This window comes from Oryzias latipes, chromosome 21, assembly GCF_002234675.1.
Source record: "Oryzias latipes chromosome 21, ASM223467v1".
Classification (NCBI taxonomy): domain Eukaryota; kingdom Metazoa; phylum Chordata; class Actinopteri; order Beloniformes; family Adrianichthyidae; genus Oryzias; species Oryzias latipes.
This window is the reverse complement of record NC_019879.2, coordinates 21510678-21536905: the sequence shown is the minus strand read 5'-3', so window position 1 is coordinate 21536905 and position 26228 is coordinate 21510678. Positions and strand designations below refer to the sequence as shown.

General features: G+C 38.2%; 1 protein-coding gene across 1 annotated transcript in view; it reads right to left on the bottom strand.

Annotated features, from left to right (window-relative positions):
- The window catches only part of b3galt1 (beta-1,3-galactosyltransferase 1), a 50456-nt gene continuing 24228 nt past the window's right edge, over positions 1-26228 (bottom strand). Inside the window, exon 2 of the mRNA XM_004081738.4 lies at positions 1-2423. Within this exon, the coding sequence (XP_004081786.1) occupies positions 1201-2187 (987 nt within the window). The 5' untranslated portion in view covers positions 2188-2423 and the 3' untranslated portion in view covers positions 1-1200. The remainder of the gene's footprint in view (positions 2424-26228) is intronic.

Sequence of the window (26228 nt, the reverse complement as noted above, 5' to 3'; positions counted from 1 at the left end):
TAGATTTTAGCACATTTTATTATTCAAGTATTTGTTTTTAATATAAAAAAGCATACAATAGATTACAACAACAACCTCTGTTGGTAGAGTTGTTGCCACATTTATTATCACAGCAGGTATTCATACTAAAAAACGTCAGGAAAAAAAAATATAAAGAAAATAATTTGGCTGCCGCAGCTGTTTTTTTCTAAGAAACTGCAAAAGTTCAGTCGGCAGCGGCTCTCTCTTATATGCCCGACGCTAATGACGACACATCTATCCCGTAACGGCCCCAGCGACAATGAAACTCGGACCTACACAGCGTGATACAGAAGTCTCTTGATGTGTGGAGGAGCTGATGAGCTGAAACAGCTGCTGATGTTCAGCAAAAACAACCCAGAGCAGCAGCTGCAGTAATGAGAAGATGTAGCTGAGACCCATAATTACCTCCAGCTTCAAAGTGGCAAAGTGGGAAAATGAGGAAATGCATAAAAAGTGCGTAAATATACATAACTTCTTTAGAGAGCGAGAAGGCAATGCGATGATAGCGTGTAAACAAAGTCATCAGAGAAAATTCAAAATAATTGCTGCGAGTCTCTCATGGAAAATTATCATCAAAGCATCATCTTGGCTTACTAGGGGTTGGATATTGATAGTACACAGCAGCTTTTTTAAAGACTTATTAAAGACAAATTGCGGAGAGAAGCAAGACATATCAGCCTGGTGGTCATATTTGCTTTCTGGCTCTCCTAAACTACAGATATTCTAATGCTTCACTTCTTACATTCTTCTCCTTTGGCTGGCTGGGGTCAGGGTGCTGGGTCAACAGCAGTGGAGCTTGTATCGACTCTTGCTCAAGGACACTTAAGCTGCCAAGAGGTCAGAGTGAGGGCTTAAATCAAGGCTGTCTGAGCGATATGCTGTCTTTGCCGGTTAGTTTGCACCAACTGGACTTGCTGCACAAACAAGAAGAAGAAACAGTCCTTGCAATGACGTTATATTGAAGTATGCATCAAGTATTCAAGCCTTAAAATTCAATTAACAATCAGGAGGTGCAATCAGCAGAAACATGAATGTTAACAAATACACCTGCAATGGCATGGAGGCTTGTGATGAGCCCCTCAGCATTCACCAATTATTCATTGTAATATATTAAAACAGACAAAATGACAAAACAAAAAAATGAATAAATTAGAAAGGCTTTTCTCCTCCCTCGGTCTTCTAACATCTGAGGTGCTTTTTGCTGGACATGTCATTCCAAATCCGGTGCATCTCCTCCGGTGAGATTTGGTGGACGGTGATAACCCTCCTGTATCTGCAGAGACTGTATGCCATTTTCCAGTGATTGAAACCACTGTTCTGATAAGGGTGTATACCCAGTTTGCGCAAACACAACCCCACATAGACATCCTCAAGGTGCAACAGTCTTGTGTGCAATGACGTCTTGTAGATTAGTTCAGCTATATCTGCTGAGAACACATAGCCAGTGCCTGAGCAGAACGGTGGGTATTTACTGTCTGGATACACGTCTCTGGGCATGTACCACTTGCTGCGCATATCTCTGATTGGACCGCCGTTTATTACATAACCAGTAAAGTATCTCCTTCTTGGTTTTGTGGTTGGCTTTAGAAGTTTGTATATCAGGTTGTCCATGTTGACAAAGATGTCGCTGTCCGTCTTCATCACATACTGCGCCTTTGGGCAGAAAGTAGCCACCCAACGCATGCCCATCATGGTTTTCAGGGTGAGATTGTGGTAGGAATCAATAAAGTTCTCCACCACAATATCATGAAAGATCTGACTTTCTTGCTCCACCATCTGGTTCAGCACATCATCTGAGTTCCAGCCCAGAAGGAAGATGGTAAGGATGTGGATTTGAGTGAAGGTGCTCTCATCCCCCCATGTCTCCCGGATGGCCTGCCGGGCATCGAACTCCTTGTGATTGGTGCTGATGAGGATAACCAGAAAAGGGGTGATGCTTTCGCACTTCTTGGGCTCGTTGATTACAAATTCGAAGGCGTGTGGGTTGAGCGAGCGGGTGCGGATGTTGGTGAAGGTGGTGTTTTTGTGAGATTTCACCGTCTTTCTTATAGGTATAGACATTTGGCTCACGTAGGTGGATGTTGGGCGGGTGATACTTAAGTACCACAGAGCGCTTGCCCAGCAGACCACTGTCAACAGGTAAAGGCACGACACTTTCGAGGGCATTATGCTGCTCTCAGGTGTAGTTTGATGAGCTGGATCTTATAAGGCTTTCTTTCCATTAGTGATTCTCCACACGGTGAGGCAGCATGAAGCTGCTCCAGCGTGCAGTTTGACATTAATTGTCAATAATGGATTATTTTTCAGAGAAGGAGACAATGTTTGTTTTTTAATGCAAAGCACTTTATAACTGAACGGACATCAAGTTCCTCCTGGAAATACTGCCGCATCCCCATTTACATCTGAAAGACACAGAGCAACAGAGAAACAGTACATCAATATAAAATATACATATGGCCCTAAAAATATATTTCTGAATAAGTCATAAGCTTTTCTTTTAAATTCCGCAAACTTAGTAGAAGCAATTCAAACGGGGAAACATCAGAATTTGCTGTCAGCAAAAAGATCTAAGAAATAGGAAAATGTTAGAATTTCCTGTATTAATGCATTTTATATAAGAAATGCCAAGAAATAAGAAAGGCATACACTTAAAAGGTCACGACAGATCAATCTTTCAGAAATGCCAATGTGTTTTGGATATTTGACACATTGGCATCATCTGTCCTACTTTATATTAAACTTACTACATCAAAACTTTACCAACTGGGATATAGTACTACATAAAAAACAAAAAGGAAAACCTCAAACATTGCAAGCTGCTGTGTTTATGTAAAATAAATAATAAAACGATTTTAATTCAAGGGGCAAAATTTACACTTTCTGTTTGAGGCCTCTTTGAAATGAACAAATGAACAAAAACTGGAGCCACGCCAGTTTATCAAGTAACCTCTAGGTGGCATTACTACACGAGAAAATCAAGTTGAATTCGCACCAATGTAGAATGGCACAACTTTACAACACAAATAACTAAAATACTAATGTTTACAGTTCACTTTCAAATAAAATGGGGATACCATATTTTCAACAGTATAGGGTGCACCAGATAATAAGGCGCACAGCCAACGAATAATCAGAGCATTTTAGTTCAAATTTTTGAACTAAAGGAAGCATTCAGCGAGTCAAAAGAGTCATGGACAAGTCTGTATGTCAGTTAGACTTTATTCACAATTATTCACAATAACTCTAGAATTTGCTTGAAACACGCTACGTTAGCCGAGTTAGAAGCTTTAGGCATGTTAGTGTATTTACAATACCTGTATCTCCCAACCATCACAATAAAACCCAATGTTTGTTTGGAACGCTTAAAAAAACAGACTGACATTTTGACAGAGCACTGTGTACCTCTCAAAATCGCTTGAGCTTCAGTAAGCACAACCTGAATTAATCCTTATATAAAGAAATCCACATAATAGTGTGCTCCAGATTATAAGGCGCACTGTTATTAAAATAAGAAAATAATTTTAAAAAAACTAAGGCTTTTAAGCATGCGTAATAGTTCAGAGAATACAGTAATTGAAATCCATAAAACCTGTACTGTGGTTCTCTCTTTTTCTGAATTTCAGTTTATTTTATTTACTTGGGATAAAACCTGCTTTCACAAGAACAGGCAGATGGCTGGATCGAAATGCAGCAGGTTTATTAGCTCAGCTAAAAGTCCACAAAGCTAAATCAGGGTCAGGCAGGCAGGGGTCAATAATGAGCACGAGAGCATCAACGGAGAAATAGGAGTAGTCAGGATCCAGCCGAGATTCAGGGCAGGCGGCAGGCAAACACAGTCAGAAACTGGGTTAGGATGTAATGCCCAGTAAAGAAGGAAGAATGGCACAAATAAAACTTCATACTGAGTCAGGTGTGTGGCAACCAGGAAGTACACACTGGGGTTGCTGGGAGGTGATCTGCATTCTGTACTCTGGAGACAGTGACCAAAGGTGGAGACAGATTCTGACTTCTAATAGTTGCATTCAAATGTGAGTGTGATCTTTTGATTGACAAATGATTGTCCTCTGCATTGCAAAGATCAAACAGGGTGTGTCTGTCACTTCTGCCTCTTTTAAAGAAAGGTTGTGGCATCATAACCAGCCAAGATGGCATTCATTCAAGCTGAAAACTGGCGTTGACCCCGCCTTGTCCAAGAACTTTGAAGACTCTAGTTCTGTTGTAAGATGCACCATATTTTTGGTCAGTTTTCTCTTGTCTCGCTGTGCTTTTCTGGAGGTGGCTGAGCACCTATGCCATATTTTAAGCTGTGCATCATGTCTCAGAGCTTTAGAAGCTCACAGTCACTTTGATGATGCACTTACAGCACTGTCTCTACAATGCCTGTGAAAAATCTATATACCTTTTTCAAAACCCGAGAGCAGCAGAAGCCAGTCTGGCAAATAAAATGTAGCCACAATGACATGCTGTAATTTGTATTCCATTTTACAACTGAGTGCAATTACCTTCAGTCTGTTCTCTCACACAAAAGGACTCTGTTAGCCCAAAAGACATAGGATTTCCAACAAAGACACACAAACATCCTTTGAAAAAAAAAAAGATATATTTTTTGTAAAATAAAACACTTTGCTGTTGCTTCTGTTTGTCCAACTCATGATGAGAAACAGCTTTTTTGATGTAGAACTTTTTCAAATGACACTTTCAGCAAAGATATTTGCAATTCTTTTTCCAGACATCAAATTTTCTGATAACATTTTTTAGATGTGGAAGAACAAAAAGAGAAAAGCATAAAACGTTGCTTAACCTGTTCACAATATTTACACTGGTGTCACTTTTTTAAGTCGCAGAAAAACCAGACAAGAAAAGAATGAACTTGTGATTTTGATGTGTTTTTATATTTCCCACCAAACATGGCAACAGTGACCCCCCTACTTTCCTGCTCTCAGTTCTTTCTTGCCATGTTGAGCCATAATATTTATGAGACAGCACAGAGAAGATGTTGATGTGACAGCTAATTTTACTGCCGGTGAGTAACACATTACCCCAGGTGGTCTTTCTAAGCTTGTGTTAGTCTCCTCTATGCCTTCAAACTACTAAATCCAAATGAGACTGCCAATTTTGTCAGTAGCTCTGGTGCTGAAGGAATAGAAGTTTAATACTTGGGGATGTCAAAAACTGATAGGCACTGACTGAACGCAGGAAGTAGGATGTGTAAGCAAAACTGAAGTGATATTGAATTATTCATGTTTTGATTCTACACTGACCCGCAGTGACGAGTGTGCCGACAAACCACAGCAGGCAGGCTGACAGCTTTCACCTGAGGAAATGGGTTGAATTTTTGCTGTCACACATGGAATGATGAACGGCTACCCTGTTATGATAATGACAGTTATAATGATTGTCATTATTTTGATGTCTGAAGACGAAATGAAGTGATAAAAATGAAACTGCCAGCCAGTACGTCAGGTGGAATTTAATAAACGTCAAATTTAAAAATATAAGAGAAAAGTCATTATTGTTAGATACACCCACATGAAGCTGACATGGGGGGCTGGTATTAATTGATTTTATTTTGTTACAAGAGTTGCAATTATAAAACGTACGTATAGACCATCAAAAAATCAACAAATTATTAGTATTTATACCATGGTTTGGGTGAATTCTCGTTTCTGATTGGCTGCAGAAAGAAGTTCTGGTCACATAGCTTAAATGTTCAATATCACTGCGCTGGCTTCTTTAAAACAAACTTTTGCTTCATTATCTGGACAAAAACTCACGGTAAGAATTAAACTTTCTCTCTCTGATGCTTTATTTAACCTATTGTGACGACCAGCATATATATTTCTTTCTTTTGCCGCTGCAGTCGAGGTCGGTGCCAGCTAACCGCGTTGTCATGTTAAATAGTAAAATGGCGTATACTTATATAGCGCCTTTCTTCCTAAAAGGACAAAGCACTTTACAGTCACGGACCCATTCACCCAGTCACACACACATTCACACACTGGTGTTACAGTGAGAACGCTTTGCACCACATAACAAATAGTCTAAATAGTAATAGTAAAAAAACAACATAAACTAAGTACTAAGAACTGAATATTTATTTATTTTGTAAGTGAGCATGGTATAAGTGGGGTAATGGCCTTTGAAGTGTGCATTATCAGAAATGAACGCACTTCGCAGAAGTGCATAAATGACCCGGAACTGTCCTCCGCTTCGGGTTGAACGTTTCAGGCTTCCACGACTTGTGTTAATTTCTTATAAATCACACTTCGTCGACCATTATCCCTTACAAATACCACACCTAAAAAATACGTTACGATCACACAGGCCAAATGTTTTATATCGCTGTGCTGGCTTAAAAACCATTTGGTTTCCAATTATTCACATAAAAAAAACAGATAGTCATACCTTATTCCACAGTTTATCACAACAGCAAGACAGTAAAAAAGACAAGGGATTTTTATGGGGATTAACCCTGTTAATATCTGGGTACTTTGATCATTTTAAGGACTGCAATGCAGCAGAAGAGAAGAGGAGAAGAGGATCTAAGAAGAATGAGTTTGAGACACTAGCAGGAATTGAACTATTTACACTTTGTTTCTTTGAAACAAACTTTTGCCTCACCCTCTGGACAAAAGTGGACAGTAAGAGGTGAGCTTTCTCACTGAACTGATGCTAAATGGTGTACACTTATAAACACTGGCGCCAACCATCCATCAGAGGCAAGGTGGGGTTCAGTTTCTTGCCCAAGGACGCTTCGACATATGGGCGGGTAAGGCGGGAATCGAATCGGAGATCAGTCAAGGCCATGACAAAGTGTCACACCACGTGTCAAATTGTCTGCTTTTTGTGAAAAAGCGATTTAAACAAACAAAAAATAAAAACAAGATTGAAGAACTAAAAGTTGAACAAATACACATTTCTTCTGACCATGGGATAGGCGAAATAATGCCCTTCAAGGTGTCCATTATCAGAAATTAACGGACTGCACGTAGGATAGTTCAGGCTTCATGGCCACCTCGTCGGTCATTATTCCTCACATCAAGAGGGATTTAAAAAAAATATTGAAAACAAAAAAAATCCTGTCATAATTATAGAACTGATTATTACAGTGACACCTTGGGCCATTCAAAAAAATATATAAGGCACATTAGAAGCTACATTAATAGTCAGGAGTCTGACGCTGAATGCTCATGCCTGAAGTTTAGAACAAAGAGAAGAAAAACTCCATTTTGCTAGCAGAGCGTGGCGCTCAGTTTTGTCAGAACACGCATATCAGAGCATGTTCAATTGCCATTCTGTGGGGAAATGAAGTGACATGCTTCACAGTGAGGATAATGATAGGCTGATGGCAATTTAATAAATTTTTTTTGTCTTTTTTGGTTTATTTGGCCCCTCGAACTACCCACACTTTCTACTATGTATTGGGTACCCCTGATTTAATAGTTGTCTTAAGCAATGGTAATGAATGCAGCTGAAACTCATGTATCGGTAGGTTGTAACTTGCACTGCTCCTAATCAATTCATTGATAAAAGTTGTGATTGTCACAGTTATTCACTCAAAGCTGTCTCTAATGTTCAAAATCTCTGACTCATGGTGCTATGACCTCATACCTTCTCTATGAGTGATTGTGTATTCATTTGTGATGCATTATACTTTTGCAAATTGTACATATTGTGTTCCTCTGGTCATTTTGAAAACTGTGATGCTGCAATGTGGAAATTATACTTACTTGCTTAGCCACAGAAAATATCCAGACATAACATTTACAGGTTTGAAAAAATCTTTCATGAGAGATGCAAAGAAAATGAACAAACACCTCTCAGTTAAGGTGGCTCTCACAAAGCCCAGATGTTTAAAGCTAGGCAGTGTGTTTTAAATACATTAATACTTAATGCAGCTTTTAAATGCTGTAGAGTCTGTTTTGTTAGAAGAAGTCTATTTCTAGAAGTCTATTTCTTAGAAGCAACACTTATGTCTACCAGTAAGTAATTTGTTGATACATAAAGATGTGTGGCTATTTGTAAAGGACATATGCAAACATCTTCAAAAGAGGAGAAAATATACATACCGGTATATTATTACACAAATATATAGAGTTCTGGATTATCTGGATTTCTCCTATGGGAGATGTTGATATTTTTGACTTAGGTTCAGACTCTTAATCCTTTAGGTAATTTTGTTGTAGTTCATCCGACGTTTTATTTTTATTTCTCGATTCCATCCCGTGTTCTGTATTTAGCCGATTTTTTACTGCTCACACCTTTGTTTTGTTTACTAACTCAGCTCTGTTCAGTTTCTATTTGACACTTCGTCTGATTTAAAATAATCCTCTCTAGTTATCAATAGAAAAAAAAATACAGTAATCTTCTGACAAATTTTTGGAAAACTGTTTAGTCATAACTGATGTTACAGGGTCATTGAAGAGACAACTTTATGCTAAAAGAATCTGTCATATAAATCAGAAACAGTAGAGCAGTGCAATAGTATAAAGCTGAAATAAAATATAGGCTTTTTAGCTTTAGGTACCAGTAAACAGTTTTTCTTTTCAGTTTCTTTGATTTTCTTGACTTATTACTTTGAATTCCTCAAAGTGCTTGTGAAAGTCAATTTATAAACTCCAAAAAGAAAAAAAGGACATGTAGGAAAAGCAAAGTTCAGGCAGAAGAGTTTAGTCCTTATCTTTATGGAAACAATATCAGGTCTGCTGGCTGAGGCTTTTCAATAAATTATTTTAAGAACAATTCATACTTCAATTTAGAAAAGTGGCAATAACCAGCAACACAAAGACTTCTGGGCAATGTAGCCACAAGGAGGCCAGAGCCAGGGTCTCATTGTGCTTGTCCCAAGACCAGCTAAATACAGAGGGTCATGTCAGGAAGGGCAATCAACATAAAATCTTTGCCAAACCAAATATGCAAATCAGACCTATGATATCCATTTTATATTGGTAGAGGCCAACTTAACAACGACTGCTATCTGTTCAAAGAAGGAGAGGAGGAAGGCGGGTTCGTAGGAAGAGAGAGAAGACGAAGGTCATGAGTCTTCACAGTGACTGAAGACATGAAAGTAGCTGGTAATAGAGGAGAGGATGCAGAAGACAGGGTTAGATAGAGGAAGCTGATTCACCGTGGCGACCCCTAAAGGGAAAAGTCAAAAGAAAAAAAAGACAAAGACTTTTGGGGAATTTTTGATTAAATTGAGATAAAACAGGAGAAGCCTTAACATTTACACATTAAATGAGGAAAAGAATAGATATTCCATTTTTAATCTATAGTCCTTCTCCATAAGAGGGGCTCTGAGATATATAAATAGATTTTTCAATGTGGAGAAAGAAGGAAAAAAAAGAGTGTGCACCACTAACATGAAATACAGACAGAACAATTATCATCCATTAGTATAATTCTAAGAAAAACTGGTTTATCTCTGGAGGTGCCTGCTCCAACTTCAAAAGCTAAAATTAATCCTCTGTTTCATCTTAGCTTTGGAACAAAATTATGGTCTCAGAAGTTTTGTGCGAGTTTAAAATGTGGCAGCACATACTGCAAAAAAAAAAAAAAAAAGAGTAAAGCAACATTATGAGAGCTGGACCCAGTGCACACAAAACTTAATAGAAAGGCATGACATGGAGGAGTGTGAAGGGAGAACATAATTAGCCTAACAGAAACCCAATTTGAAATGATTTATTACATGGCAAGAGGTAAACTTGTATGAGAAGCATAGCACAAAGACAATCATTCATCAACACGTGACATTTCTTTCTCCCAGCTTCTGCACTGACTGTTTGGCGAACTGTTTTCTAAAAAGGGCTATTACATGCTTCTATGCACACAACAAAAAATGTTTTGATTCATGGCCCCATGACCTTCTGCAGACAGCTTTCTAAAGTGTTTTTTCAAAAACAGAGTCTTAGAGCTAAAAGATGGACTGACTGGTGCAAAAATGGGGTGTTACACCTGACCTTCACCAATTTTAATTGATTACCTTTGCTTTTAGCGAACACGTCGCGGTTTGAATATATCATGGCACATTGCTCTCATTGAACTCTAAAGATTAAAACGGCAGGGAAATACAAAATATAGCTATTTTGGATACCCAGTTTTGCTAAATTACTTATTTAATGATTTAATTATTGTGCTAAGCACCACACATGAGCCTTTTCATGTGCTGGATTTGGGAGGGTGGGGTAATTTGAGCAATTAGGTGATTCAACCCGAGGGCAGCCAAGGTTACACTATTTTTGTCACACACAATCCAGAGAATCTTGTAATACACTTTGGCCGGTAGAGAAAAAAGCTCACATTGATGAAAAGTTTTTTTTTGCGCTTAAAACTTTGGTTATTTTTTAGGAAAAAAATTAGATGTTTTAGTATTGCAAAAATTTTCAAGTTTTAAACTCGTTTTAGCTAAAGTATTCTACAAATTTCAAACTAACTTTTTCTCTTTAAATGTGAGTCAAAATCAGCCAAGACACTCCTTTCACACATCTGTACTAAACTATGTGAACTTTCTGGGGTTTTACCTTATCTAACAGAAGCAACAAAGGTTTAATAAAAAATTGCAGATATAAAATCTTTTTCTGCTCTGGAGACACTAATGGTTCCAGTTCCTACATCATCTGACAAAAAACAGTGCCTTTGAACATCATGGCATCAATTTATGAAGAAGGAGAACTAAAGTGTAAAAAGTGTTTTGGTGGACTTATAGTGGAGGGATTTTTCAGTCAGTGGATTCTGTTTGCAGCTCTTGTTTGACTGGTTCCATATATTTGTGATACTGCTTATCCAATTAACTGGGATAATGTACACAACGTGTCAAGATCAAGGCCCACCAGTTCCTATTTGTTTGCTATTATTATCCCGGCAATACCACCCACTGGCACTATATTTTAGTTATGTTAAATTGCAGAGGCCAAGAGATAAGTTACTCTGAAATCTGGCTATAATTTTGGTTCATACAGCGGTAAACATTACAAGGGGGTTTGTCATCATCCTCTCCCTTGCTCTCACCCATGGTAGAGAGAGAAATTAACATAACAGGATAAAATAACTAAGGGCAAAATAGAGTAGAACAGCTAAACACCAAAACAAATGAGCAAAAATCCACACTTAAACCCCAATTCGCCCAGACAGGCAAAGGGAATGGTATCCCGCTATGCCTTGCACTGCCAGATCTTGCAGCAGGCCAGATCCCAATGTGTCTGCAACCTTCACTACAGTATTGGCTACAAATCCCATCATGCAGTGCGTCAGCTGCGTTGACGAACGGCAGTTTTGTCAAACAGGGCGATTTCCTGCCCAATTGTGCGGGTGAGATTCTACATTTGTGGGCAAAAATAGCTTTGGGTGGGTGGATGTCATTTTGGTGGGTTTCAGTTTGGTTTGGTGATCCCTTGTTGAGCCTGGGTCCAAATGGAAGCCACGCCTTCATGCACCACAGCTGAAAATAATCACAAACAAACAAACACACAAAGATGCACAAGAACAAGGAGGTCCCACTCTGTTACAGAAACAAGATACGCAAACAACAACGAAGTCCCACTCTGATGGAAATACAGAACACACTGAACAAAAACAAATCCAAACAAAATATGGCCTCAGCTGTAACATGTTTATGAATGTATAGAAGATTTTGGGAGGATTTTTACTATTGGTGTTGCACAAAATTAGGAAAACACACATTTTTTGAGTAATTTCATGTGGTTAAGTTATTTGGTTTAGTTTATAATGTTGTAATAACAGCTAAAGAAATTATATTCACAATACCAGGTTTTAAAAGAAATAAATCACTCGGATACATTTCACAAAGACACAGGAACTCACACACCAAGAAGAAATGAACTTGATGCCAAAAAAATGATGCCAGGAGGCCAACTCTCATAAAACGACACAAGAGAAAAGAAAACTGACCTGACTTGATTAGTTTTTCCTGAAAAGCACAAATTTTATGTTTTTTTCCAGGCTTTGTTTGTTTTATTCTGCAGCATGTTCATATTTGTATAATTTTGACAGGATATGTTTTTATGGCGATCAAAATCTTTAGGTTTATTTTTTGAATAAAAAATTCAATAAGAGTAAAGAAATGTGAGTGTTTTTTTTTCTTTTAACGTTTATTTTAAACGTTAAATTGAATTGAATTTTGACATAATATATTATTTTGTAGAGCAAAATATTGAAAGTTATTTAAGGTTTAAGTTGAATTATTCTGGAATAATATTCCTGTTTTTAATTCATATTTACAATTAAAAAAAAGTTACGTTTTAAAAGTTTTAAAGCTTAAAAATGTTAGTTTTAGTGTGTTCAATACATGTTTATCCTGTTCAACCGCGACTTGAGGTGTGTTTTGGATTGAGTTGACACCCCTAAAGTAAAAGTACCTGATGTTCTCAGGTTTTTTTTTTTTTCACTGTGGCACAAAAGAGTGTATTATCTGCATTGTGACTGCATTTAAAGGCTCCAACACAGAAGTAAAATCTTTTTGTTGAAAATGTAAAAAGCTGTCAGACCAAATTTAAAATCCTGTTTTGCATTTGGATTTTAAGTTTTTCCCCAAAAACGACCACTAATGTGTAAAACTACTCCATATATTTGATATTTGTATTACAGATGATAATTACTTATATACTGATCAACTTTACATGAAGTTTATCTCTATTACATGTTTGTGTAAGCAACATTTAGAGAGAAAATTATTAACATCCAGATATTCTACTCTGTTGGCACATGGAAAATGATTTTGACTTTTTCAACAAATGTAAAACAGATAAAAATATATTAAAACAAAAAACACAAGTAACCCAAAGTACAAGACTGAATCTTCTGATTGAGCCATAAACCTTATTGCCAAAACAAATAAGTAATTTCAAAGTGAAAATCTGAAATGCCTTTAACCATGTAAAAGAATCAAAAGGGGTCACAGATAAAATATAATAAACTATAGTTATAGCATAGTTTAAAAAACACGTAATTTTACAAATACAACAGAACTCGTTTTGTTATAGACCTATCATCCCTTGTGCTATCCTATGAGGTCCAGATGACCCGATCCCTTGCACTTTTGACTTAGACCTATTAGCCTTAGTAGCAAAATGAAATTTTCCAACAAATTTTAGTTTAATGCATTTTCAGCTTTAATATAGGGACGGCCTTCCTCATCATTAACCACACAGTATGAACCACAGTGGCCTGGTAACATGAAATCCAATCCATCCAAACTTAATGGAACTTCATTACCAAGTGAAGAATAACAACCTTTTAACAACCAGAAAAAGAAAAAGTTAATGTAAAGATCGGTAAAAAAAAAAGGCTCAGCACCCTGACAGAAAAACAAACAGTGGTGCTGAATGCAACAAATGGGACGGAGCGGTCTGCACCAAAGCCCAAACCTGCATTATTGATGCCCTTTCGGGGCTCTCCTCTAAGCAAAGTCATGTATCAAATGCTCAAGATTCAGCTGACAAACTCCAGCTGTAGCGTCTTATTCTTTAGCAAAAAGATCAATGTTGGGGAACATTTTTTTTCAGTTTCAGTCGTGCTGTTCAATGTAAAAAGGTGATTTTTAATGTATGTCCATAACAACCAGAACTCAAATTTCTACACAAAAAAATCTGCCAATAATCCTATGTATGATACCTATATGCAGCGTAATATAACAGTAGGAAAATGGGTAACACTTTATATTAAGATTCCTTAACAAGCTTTGTTAACACATTAACAAGCATTATAAATGAATTTATAGGGTGTTAGTAAGACATTTATTAGTACAATAAGTCTAATAAGGTTTATTAAATTACTTAGTTAACACATTTACAAGCATTATTATTAGGATGTTTTCAAGATGTTAATGATGCATTTACTGATATTATAGGTGCCTAACAAATTTGTCAGTGTTAATAAGCTTAATAAGATTTATTAACAACCTTTGTTAACAAATTAAGAAGTATTATTATTGTTTGGGGTTCTACTAAGATATTTATTAGCATTATAGATGTCTCAAACAAGCTTAAGTGTTCATAGGCTTAATAAGTTTTATTAACTAACTTATTAACAAATTAATAGGCTTTATTAATGTGTCAGATGCTAGTAAGATATTTATTAGCATTATAGATGTCTTGCAAATACCTGAAAGTGTTAATAAGATTTATCAACATCTAAAGTCATGACCATTGTCTTCTAAATCCATATTACTAAAGTGCTTATAAGCTTTACAAATGTATTAATTAACTTTGTTAATAGTTTATTAATTGTTTTGCAGCACCTCATCTAAAGTGTGGACGTTTTTTACCACAAACAACCACAAAGCATAAAGATTGTAAAAAGAACTTTATGACATTAAAGCAGACTAAACATACACAAATCGTTCTGTAAAAGATATATATTAATTTAATTCAGACAAATAATTTTTTTTTAAAACATATATACTGGTGTTGGATGACTCTAGCATCATAGCTAATAAGGATAAAGTATTAGCATCTATCCTGAGTGAAACCTTCATTGCAAATCCCATCACCAGGAGACAATTCTTAGCATTCACTGCAACTGCATTCAACCACTGTTGCCTTGCTTCAAAGTCCACAAGAAAGTTGCACAAGCCAGTAATTTTTGAAGAACGAAGACAATAAACCTACAGGAGCCATGCTAAAGCTAACACGCTAACGACCGACCGGTATAGAATCAAAGATGGGCGGGGCTTTTTTCGTCACCCATGTTCCAAAGACTACCGCAAAAATAAAAAGCCCTTCTTAATGTCAGCAAAGAACATATCTTCAGGGGTACAAAAATTCAATTTTTGCCAATAGCAATTAAACACCTTCCTAATAATTCATTTGCAACCCCCCTTGAATACAATGATGACTAATTGCGCCGCTGACGTGAACATACGTTATTCCAGCATGCACAAAAAAGAAATTGATAGAAAGAAACTGGGATAAAGAAAGAAAAAACATTTACTGTTTAATTGAATAAAAAATATTAATTTATGCCAAAATTGTATTCATTTTTGTAAAATTGACGTGAAAAGCAGCTCAATGCATTCTAAGCGCGGCTGTATCTCCAGCTCACAGCTCCACCAGGGGATGCGTCAAATGGGGAGAGCAAATGTCAGCTAATGGGACTTTGACTTTTTTTGGTGAAGGTATTGCATGAGGATTAACCGTTGTAGCGGGTTAGTCCATTTTTGAAAGCTGGACGAATGCAGCAATAGCATTACTCATTGCTATTTTTATGCAAATTTACATCTTCCTCTTTTTCCTGTTTCTCCTTGGATTTTATCCGAACATTTTCTGTAATTCATTTTGCTTACCCCTTTGTTTTTGTTTACGCCTAAAGCAAATCACTTTCATTTATGTTTGACTGAAATGAAAGCAAGTAGGAGATTTGGGAAACTAAAGTGGACATTTGCATTTATTAGAAATGAAGGATATAATTCTAAAGGAGCTCTATGGTGAAGCCAAAGTATCGTCAGTTGCTGGGAAAATTGATATAGGTCCTCATATGAGCGATTAAAACCTCTCATTAATTATGAGAAATGCTCTCGACAACAGCGGTAAAAGCACTGAGAATTCTAAAGAACTACTACACAGAAAAGGAAAGCCTCAGATCATCAGCTTTAACAACATGCTAACATCACTTTAGGGAACGTTGAGACAGTTCCATAATATATATAGTATTTTGCCACGAATAATTTGCTTTTTTTTATAGTTTGGCCAAGGGTTCGACTTACACTTACAAGCAACTAATGTCGGATTTCTAAAAATAGGCCCATATATTCATTATTTTCCCACTAATAATGGGTTTTCCTTCAGTGGTAGTTTCCCGCTAACAATCACTAGAGGGCAGTGTAGGAGTCTGTTTTAGTATTTGCAACTGACAATTGGGCAGAAGAAGAAGTGCCATCCAAAACAATCCAACAAAACAAAGCAGATCGTTCTGGAGGGTATTCCAGAAAGCAGGTTATGCTAGTTCCCACGGTAAATTTGAGGCTAAGGAAGTTGATAACCTCAGCTTTCGGTTCCAGAATGGAGGTATGTTTCAGGTTATGTCAAGTTGCCATGGCAACTCTTGCTCTGAACATGACCTGGGGGGTATTCCAGGAAGCATGTTTAAACTAGCCTGACTTTAACCCTGAACTCTGGCTGAAATCCGCCTGAACTTGCTTACTCTGGGTATGTCGGTTCCAAAAGACCGGGTATGAGTTGGCGTAATTGCGCTCGACTTGGTAACCCTGGGTTAATGCACGTGCACAGCAGGTACATAAAGACATTCTCAATGGATCGCCGATTTCTGGAGTCACCATGGAAACGTGTGGAGAACCAAAGAGAGCGCTATACTTTAGTGAGACGGAGTCTGAGATTTTAATGACGGCGGAAAAAAATTACAAGTCCATCAAAAAAGTAACATGGCTGAAAAATAATTTAAACAATTTAGTTAAAGTAATTCAAACACAATAATTGTTTATACAACTCAAATTTACGTATTTATCTAACTAAATGTGACATTACTCCATTAATCTTTTTTCCATCTTAATTACTTATATTTCTTGAACTTTTATATGTCTAAGTTTGAGCCGGCAGATATGCTCATTTTTATAACAATAAAAATAACGGGAAAAAAATGCACGGAGTGCAAAAATTCATTAAAGAATTTTCCGTCACTGTCATAACATGTTTGGGTGGTAGGGGTGCTATATAAACTCATCATCCTCTCCCTTAGTCTCACTCATGGTGCAGAGACGTAAGCATAGTAGGACAAAATAGCTCGGCAAAACACGGTGAAACACAGTAAAACAGCTATACAACTAAACTTATTCGGTCAAAAACCCACACTTAAACCCAAATCCGTCCAGACAGGCAAAGGGAATGGTATCCCAGAATCCCTTGCGGGGCCGATCTAACGTCAGCACCAAAGTTACACCTACTTAATTGAATTAATTCGAACGAAAGGAAAATAATTGTCTGAAAACTATGTTATTTTTAAGGTGACCAAACAAAAAAAAATGATTTATCTTAACTGAAGCAAATAATTAAGTTAGATCAAAGTAAAAAAGTTTATCTTTCCAACATCCATATGTGCTCTTATCACCCTCTCATGGTGGAAAAAGTATTATCTGAGCTTTTTCATCCACTAAGTCATCTTTAAATGGACACGCCATGCTGCTTCACCTCTCTGAAAACAAACTAAGCTTCAACTAAACCTGCTCCAGACCAGGTTATGTTCAGAGCATGAGTTGCCATGGTAACTTGACCTACCCTGAAACATACCTCCATTTCTGGAACCAAAAGCTGAGGTTATCAACTTCCTTAGCCTCAAACTTATCGTGGGAGCTAGCATAACCTGCTTTCTGGAATACCCCCCAGGTCTGGAGCAGGTTTAGTTGATGGTTAGTTTGTTTTCAGAGAGGTGAAGCAGCATGACGTATCCATTTGAAGATGATTTAGTGCATGAAGAAGCTCAGATAATACTTTTTCCACCGTGAGAGGGTGATAAGACCACACATGGATGTTGGAAAAATTAACTTTTTTACATTTTTGATCTAACTTAATTATTTGCTTCAGTTAAGATCATTAAAAATCTTTTTTTTCTAAGTCAGTTTAAAAATAACACGTAGTTTTCAGACAGTTATTTTACTTTCATTCAAATTAATTCAATTAAGTAGGCGTAACTTTGGTGCTGCTGTTAGATTGGCACCGCAAGGGATTGTGGGATACCATTCCCTTTGCCTGTCTGGACGGATTTGGGCTTAAGTCTGGGTTTTTGATCAAATGTGTTTAGTTGTTTAGCTGTTTTACTGTGTTTTGCAGAGTTATTTCCTACTTTGCTTTAGTCTCTGCACCATGAGGGAGAGGGAGGGAGAGGATGATGAGTTTATATGGCAGCCCTACAGTCATATACTGTAATGACAATGTTGGAAAATACCTAAAAGAATTTATGTACTTTGTGTGTATTATTCCGTTCTTTATATTGTCATACAAATGAGTATGTCTGTCAAACTTAGACATATGAGAGTTCAAGAATTATAATGTATTAAGATGGGAAAAATATTAACTGAATTGGAGCAATATCACATTTAGTTAGGTAAATATGTAAATTTGAGTTGTATAAACAATTATTGAGTTTTATAGACGTAATAAATTAGGTCGAATAAATTTAACTCAATTACTTGTGCGTCAGGAAGGGCATCCGGCGTAAAAACATTGCCAAGTTAACCATGCGACTCATCCTCGTGGGAGGGTTGTTTCGCTGTGGGGACCCCTGATGGAAGAAGCTGAAAGTGAAAGAAGACTTGTTACCAATAGAAGTAATTTATTTAAGGATGAAAAAATTGGATAAGTTATATATATATATATAAATACATAAATATATATATATATATATACATACATATATATATGTGTCACAAGGAAAATGGAAATATGATCAGAAACTTGTGCGTTTACTTTGTCTGTTCTTCTACTACAAGCAGAAACTTTCTTTTGCTGATGCAGCCGTGTTACTTTTTTGATGGACGTATAACCTTCATACGCCGTCATTAATCTCCGACTCCGTCTCACTGAAGGATAGCGCTCTCTTCTTTTCACCACGCGTTTCCATGGTGACTCCGGAAATCGGCGATCCATTGAGAATGTCTTTATGTACCTGCTGTGCACGCCCATTAACCCAGGGTTACCAAGTCGAGCGTAATTACACTAACTCATATCCGGTCTTTTGGAACCGACATACCCAGAGTAAACAAGTTCAGGTGGATTTCAGCCAGAGTTTAGGCTTAAAGTCAGGCTATTTTAAACATGCTTCTTGGAATACCCCTCTGGGGGGTATTCAAAAAAGCAGGTTATGTGAGTTACTACGCTAAGTTTGAGGGTTAAGGAAGGTATGGATAAGGGTATTTCAAGTTGCCAACTCATGCTCTGAACTTAACCTGGTCTGGAGCAGGTTTAGTTCAAAGTTAGTTTGTTTTCAGAGAGGTGAAGCAGCATGGCGTGTCCATTTGAAGATGATTTAGTGGATGAAGAAGCACAGATAATATTTTTTCCACCATGAGAGGGTGATAAGACCACGTATGGATGTTGGAAAGATAACCTTTTTGACATTGATATAACTTAATTATTTGCTTCAGTTAAGATGAATATTTTTTTTTGGTTCAGTGAACTCAAAATAACATTTAGTTATCAGACAAAGTTATTTTACTTTATACTTTAAAACTTTGGTGCTGCTGTTAGATTGGCCGCGCAAGGTATTGTGGGATACCATTGCATGTCTGGGCGGATTTGTTTAATTCTTTCTGCACCATGAGTGAGAGTGAAGGAGAGGGTGATGAGTTTATTTAGCACCCCTAGAACAACTTTTGACATATGAGAATTCAAAAAGTATATCAAATTAAGATGGAAAGACATTTAATTGAATTGGAGTAAAATGACATTTAGTTAAACTAGGGTTGGGCGATGTCCCCTAAATTGGCAGTTGACGATGTTTCCAGTCAACCATCGGGATGGACGATGATATCGTCGGGGGGGCTATTTTTAATTTTTCGTTCTTATATATAAAATTGCCATTCGTCATTTTACTTTATTTATTTTATTTCCCAAATAATGACTCATCCGCGATGATCCAGTCTAAACTGAGGGAAGTGACTTTAAAAAAAAAATCAAATAAACAAAATAGAAAAAAAGTGGTCCGGTCCTGCGTTTGATTAGACCGGTGGAGCGAGCGACCGTGTCTCTAGCAGAGCAGACGGACTTAAGGTTTTGTGTTTTAGGGGAAGTAAGGATCCGTCCCGCAGCTCTGCATGAACGACCAACCGGAATTTAGGAGAAGCGGGTCTCCCGGTAAAAGTGTGTGTCGGGGCAGAGCTCGGAGCGCTAGCTAACGCAGTGTGTAAGCTACGAAGCAGAAAGGCCGCTCAGTCCTTAGAAACCGTTCACACATTTGTGTTTCCAGTCGTGTCCCGACAAAATAAAGGCTGATGTTATTCCCACATATTTACGTGCAGCCAAGATGCAGACTGTAGCCTTTCACGCATGGATTTATGTTCATGCTAATATTGTTAGCCCGTGTTAGCATACTGCTAATCCTGGCTTCCGGCTCAGTTTTTCAACAGAAAAAGCACTGACCACACGGATTAAAATGATGAGCGAACATGCGTTTCATAATAACCGTAAAATTAATAAAAGCACGTTCAGGAGATCATCTTGTATAATAATAATAAAATAACAGAGCTGACGCATCTATGTATGTAGCCGCTCGGCGGAACTAAGTTTCGCTTCCGGTTTTTAAAAACACTGCTGCGCATGTGCGAATGATTTATTCCGACCGAAAGTGTGACACATGTGAATGTTTTTTATAATCTGAAAAAGTTTTTCTGGGCCCATCTACACGGTTGGATTCTAATCCGACCATTGATCCCATCAAGATATTTTGCACATGTAACCACGTCTTATGGTGTCGACTCGCAACGTGCCGGGGGCGTGGCATCACGATGGTGTCTCTCCATCGGGATGTCAGTCAACCATCACGATGGACGATGGTATCGTCCATCAGCACAACCCTAGTATAAACAACTATTGAGTTGCATAGACATAAGAAATTAAGTTGAATAAATGTAACTCAATTACTTGTTTTGTTCGTTCTTTTACTCCAAGCAGAAACTCTTTCTTTTGCTGATGCTGCCGTGTTACTTTTTTGATGGACGTATAATCTTAATACACCGTCATTAAAATCTCTGACTCCGTTTCACTGAAGTATAGCGCTCTCTTTTTTTCTCCACGGATTTCCATGCTGACTCCGGAAATCGGCGATCCATTGAGAATTCCTTTATGTACCTGCCGTGCACGCCCATTAACCCAGGGTTACCAAGTCGAGTGTAATTACGCCAACTCATATCCGGTCTTTTGGAACCGACATACCCAGAGTAAACAAGTTCAGGCAGATTTCAGCCAGAGTTCAGGGTTAAAGTCAGGGTAGTTTAAACATGCTTTCTGGAATACCCTCCTGATCGTTCTCCTCCATGATATTTGAAGCGAGACAATATTATTTTTGCTTTTATTTTTTTCCTTGCTTGGACTAATGCAGGTCATCAAACTGGGTAACAGAAACAGGAAGTATGGCTAAAATCGCTGTCATTCAGATAAAGCTTTTGCCAAAAAGGTAAAAGATCGCTTTGAATAGGGACCATAAGCCACAATTTTCTAAGGTTCAGAGACAAAAGCTGCTTATCACAAATGATAGAGCTTCCAATTCTGAACACAGAAATGGATAAAATAGCCCAAAAGACTAAAAATTAACACAGCAACGCACATTTCAACACTATAAATTTTCCAATCCAGAAACCAAGTTCTTCAATGGTGAAGTGAACATGTGCAAACTGCATGCACAGTGACACCCTTTGTAGTACCTAGTTTAAAAACACTGCTCAGACATGGGACAGGCTTACCCATGCTTTTGTAGAGCTTTGTTAAATTACATAAACCTGATCTCCCAACAGCATCCGTGTCTTCCGTGCATTTTAAATTAGATATACTGTACACAGTCAGAGGTTCTATTGGTAGTTTCTCCCACACGAGAGGAGTGGCTAGTTTATGAACAAAATGTTGAGCAAGTATTGAGCATCGACTTATTCTGCAGAAAGGATGGTAATCAGAATGGAGACCTTGCACTACAGGGCCATTGGGGATTGACCTTCTAGTTGCAAATGCTTACAAATGACTTTCCTAAAGTTTAAAAACATTTGCAATATGAAACACAGAAGGCTAATAACACATTTCCTGAATTCAAAACAGAACTATGCATTTTTGAAGACAGAAAAATTGATCCAGTGACACTAGAACGACAACTGTGTTGACAGCAGCACAAGGACACTCTCAGTTAAGAGCACAGGGCAGAGGCTACAGCGATGAAATATTCAGTTTAGATGTGGAACGAAAGGTCACCATGCAAAAGCATGCAGACGAAAAATGTGGTGCAGTAAGAGAATGACACACAATGACATGACTTGACAAAATGTGTGATGTGAGGGCATCGCAGATGAAAACGGAAACATCTGGGGCTGCAGCAGCGGACTGCGCCTTCAGGATCAGAGACATGGAAATTTGGGTTAAGAAAAAAGGGCTCACTTTACACATTAATATTGTGGTAAAAAAAATCGGAGCTTTGACGAATTTTTCCTGATGGAGACATTCTGTGTGGACTCTGCAGATAGATTCCAATGCATAAGCATCTCGAAGCAAAGAGCTAACACACTGATCTACAGCAAATGTTTAACAAAACAAAGGATTACAAAAGTATGTTTTTTCTTTCATATCACCAGGATATTTTCTTCACAAAGTCAGTCATAACCTTGGAAACTACAGTCAATTTAACTAACAAAGACCACTATTCTTAGGATTCGTGTGCATATAGCAAGATTTGCAAATTGTCGTGAAGATGAATCATAACTTTAACAGCTGTTATGAGTTACAAACATGGCATTAGATCAGGGTGTTCAAGCTTGTTGTAATTAGGTATTTGGCCAACAAGCCGGACTTTGGACTTGCCTGTATTACATTTTGTGTCAATGTGTTAAAATGGCAAAATGTTGTTGTTGGTATGAAGATTACAGGCAAATGCCTAAACAGGAGTGTATGGGGTAATTCAGGGATAGTTTGCAAACTCAAAACCAAAATCCTAAAACCAGACAGATTTATCAGGTCTAAATGTATTGATATATAAAAATGTGTGCAATCTTTTACTGATGATTATTCGGGGGGCAGTATTTGTTTATTTTCTTAAGAAAACAAATGTAATCACTGCAGGGAACCAAGGAATTTGTAATGAAACATTTCCCATTTCATAAAGGTAAAGTGTATTAGATCAGACAGTCGCACAGAGTTCACATGCAGAGATATTTCAAAGCGTATCAAGGTTTAACGGCATGACACATCAGCTCCATATTCACTGAACCAAATACTGTTGGTATGCATGTTACCTACATACCTGTGGAACAAAGCTGTCCAAATGCTGCACAAAACAAGTGCTTCAATAAATGATCAGCGGAGAACTTTCTGTCTCTATGTTATGCAATTAAAAAGGATTGGGGAAAACTTGATTCCAAATGTAATCAAGAATTATTTTTTTGAACAGCTTTACCAGTTTTGGTCTATCTTCCTGACACAGGCTCAGAAATACAGAAATGCTGATTTTGTGGGCAGGTTTGGAAAAACACAAACAATTGAGGCAGAACTAAATGATGGACAAGACAGAGTAATCCAGTTTATGGAGTATAATAGAGCCAGACAGTAAAATAAGTAGTTTTTGTGGATTCAAGAGTTAATAATAAGAGACAAAGTGACAGGTCTGATAGGAAAATGACAAAAAAGTGTAAAAAGGGATGAATCAGCCAGTATGAGGAAGCCTACTAGAGAAGGGAAAACCTAGTTTTTCCAAAGGATTTTGTTACTGACAACACCAGCGCGGATCTGATTTATACTACTATAGATAACTGCTATAGAGCATTATGTGATATCATACACCTGTATGTAAGCTATGGACAGTTACTCAAAGCAATGGATTGAAGCTACGGATAAGGAAATCCATTCATTGAAGCAATCAACATGTCTAACCTAACCTAAAGGAAAAGAAAACACCAGGGGAGAAACTCTACTCTGTTAAGTGTGTCATTAAAGGTAATGATGAATACAAAACAGATTTGTAGCTAAAGGATATCATCAGGAGATGATGACATTCTTCTCCTCAATAAGCCGAAGAGAGTGTTGACCAAACGCAGCACAGGAGAGCTTGTTGTTTGATGGATGTGGAAACAGCTTGCTCTCACGCTCTCATTGATTATCAGATCTGTAGTAACTGCAGGGAAGATGTGTTGATTTTCATGGCCAAGCCGGTTTCTAAGTTAAAACTGCGGAAGTTTGCAGACGCCATGTATATTTATTGTTTAATTTATTTAGCACATGAATAGCATCATTACATAAGACAAGATTATAAAACAGAAGATAAAACTAGATCCTTTACGTTGAGTTGAACAGTCAAATGTGCAGGGAGGCAGAAGAACCCATAAAGGCTTATGTTAAGACCTAACCCTGATAAGCAAAAGACAATGGATTATTTTTGTAGTCTAATGCTACGTTCACATCGAGCATGTAACAGTTGGAAGAGGTTTAGTGTGAATTGTCAAAGTAGTGCTAATCTTGTGAATCTGGCTCCAGACTTTTTCTTTCAAAGCTCTATTCCGATAAATGAAAGACGTAGTGTCATATAATTCCAGCCAGGCACAAACTTCACGACCAAATCTGAGTCCCTGATTGGTCAAAGTCCAACTGATTCAACTTTCAATACCTGTTTGATGGACGTCTGTTTTGTTTGTAGAACCCAAAAATGGTCTTAAAAACTTGCAAAGAGATATGTAAACGCGAAAGTTTTTTTTTTTTTTTTTTTTTTTTTTTTTTTTTTTTTTTTTTTAACTTGTCCTGTCCAACAGCTAGGCAAACAGATGAGAGCTGAGGGCCTCTTGTGTTGGACATATTTTATTTTAACAAGAGGGGTTATTCATCTTCAGACAAACCAAAGGTATGTCTGAATAAACCCCTTTTGTAATTGAGGCCAAAATTTATTAATTTCAATCATGTTTGAAAATCTTTGGTGTTGGACCGGACGGAAAAGGAAAGAGGGGAAGAAGAGAGAGGGACGTTAGAGAGAGGGGGGGGTAGGAGGGTGATAATAGGAGGGGAAGGGGGGTAAGACCATGAAGCAGCATAGAGCAGACAGGTTTACTGGTTGTTTATCGTTACGGTACGGTTCAAATGTAGTACAAAAAGGGCGGGGCCTGTTCACACACACTCAAATATTATCAACACACCTGCTAGCCGCAAAAATGTCCACATGTCAACATGCACACAAAACAGATAGTGTTCACGAACGCATACCTATGCCTTTAAACCAACTAGTGTGAAATCTTTCATTCATTCAATCATGCAAACTATTAGTGCAAAGGTGAGCTAACACCTGTGCTCAGGTGAGTGTTTATGTTCTTCTAAAATGGATGGTGGAATGTGAAAAGAAGGAGGAGGAGCGCCCAGCCACCCCCACACCCATACCCCCGCCGCAGCAGCAGCGGCAGCCGGAATTCCCCCAACGCCACACGGGAACAGGCAGGGAACAACCGCCCCCCGGGCGACCAAGACCGCCACCCAGGCCAGGGCCAGCCGGACCGCCGCGAGGCCCCCAGAGCCAGAGAGCAGGGAGGCGCAGAGGGAAAGAGAGCGCCGCCCCAGCCCAGCCAGGAAAGCAGCCCCCCGCCGCGCCGGAAGAGCCCAACGCAGGGCCCCACCGGAGAGGGACGCCCACAGCCCCAGACGAGCACCCCACCACCACCCAGGAGTTCCGGGCATCCCCCCGCCCCGACCCCAGGTACGAGCCAGGACCCCCCAAGGGAGACCCGCTCCGCACTCCAAGCAGCCACCCACCCGGCCCACGCGAAAGTTTTGAACGCAGAAGCCCCAAACGCATGTCTACACGTATTTTCATAGACTTTTCATTGAAAGTGGTCGCTTGAACGTGTTTTGCCAAAGCCGGTGGGAACGCAGCTTCAAAGAGTGGAAGAGATCCACTTTTACATTGTGATTTACAGTGGATTATTTTTTTGTTTGGATTTATTCATCCTGAATACAACTGTGGGTGTTGAGAGATTTTATTTCATGCTCTAAAGTTAAAAACGGGATTTGTACATCTTTTAAAACTGGGAAGTAATGTTTTTGGCCGTTGTGGCCATGGTGCAGCTGATCTCTGATCAGAAGAATTCAGATTCAATTAACGTTTTGAAGTGTCCTGGGCAAGACATTGAACCCCACATTGCCCTGAATGGTTATAGTTTGATGTCAGTGTTCGGCAGAGGCTCCACCACCATCAGTGTGTGAATGTGCGTCTGCATGGTGAATGGGACTGAGACTGTAATGCACTTTGGGCCTTTAAGGAAGGCAGAATAGTATACAAAGTATACACCATTTCCCCACCATGGGGCACATGTATGGAAGGGAGAAAGGTGTGTTACATCATCAACATCTGGTCATGGTAAGGGTTTTGATTGGTTGTCAGCATTTCTTTTTCTAAATTACCTTTTACATTTTTTGTTCCTAATAAATACATAAAGATTCCTTCATGTACACATATGCTATCAAACAGACGATGATTTCTTTGCGTTTACAGCTCTGTATGGAGGGCACTAATAGAAG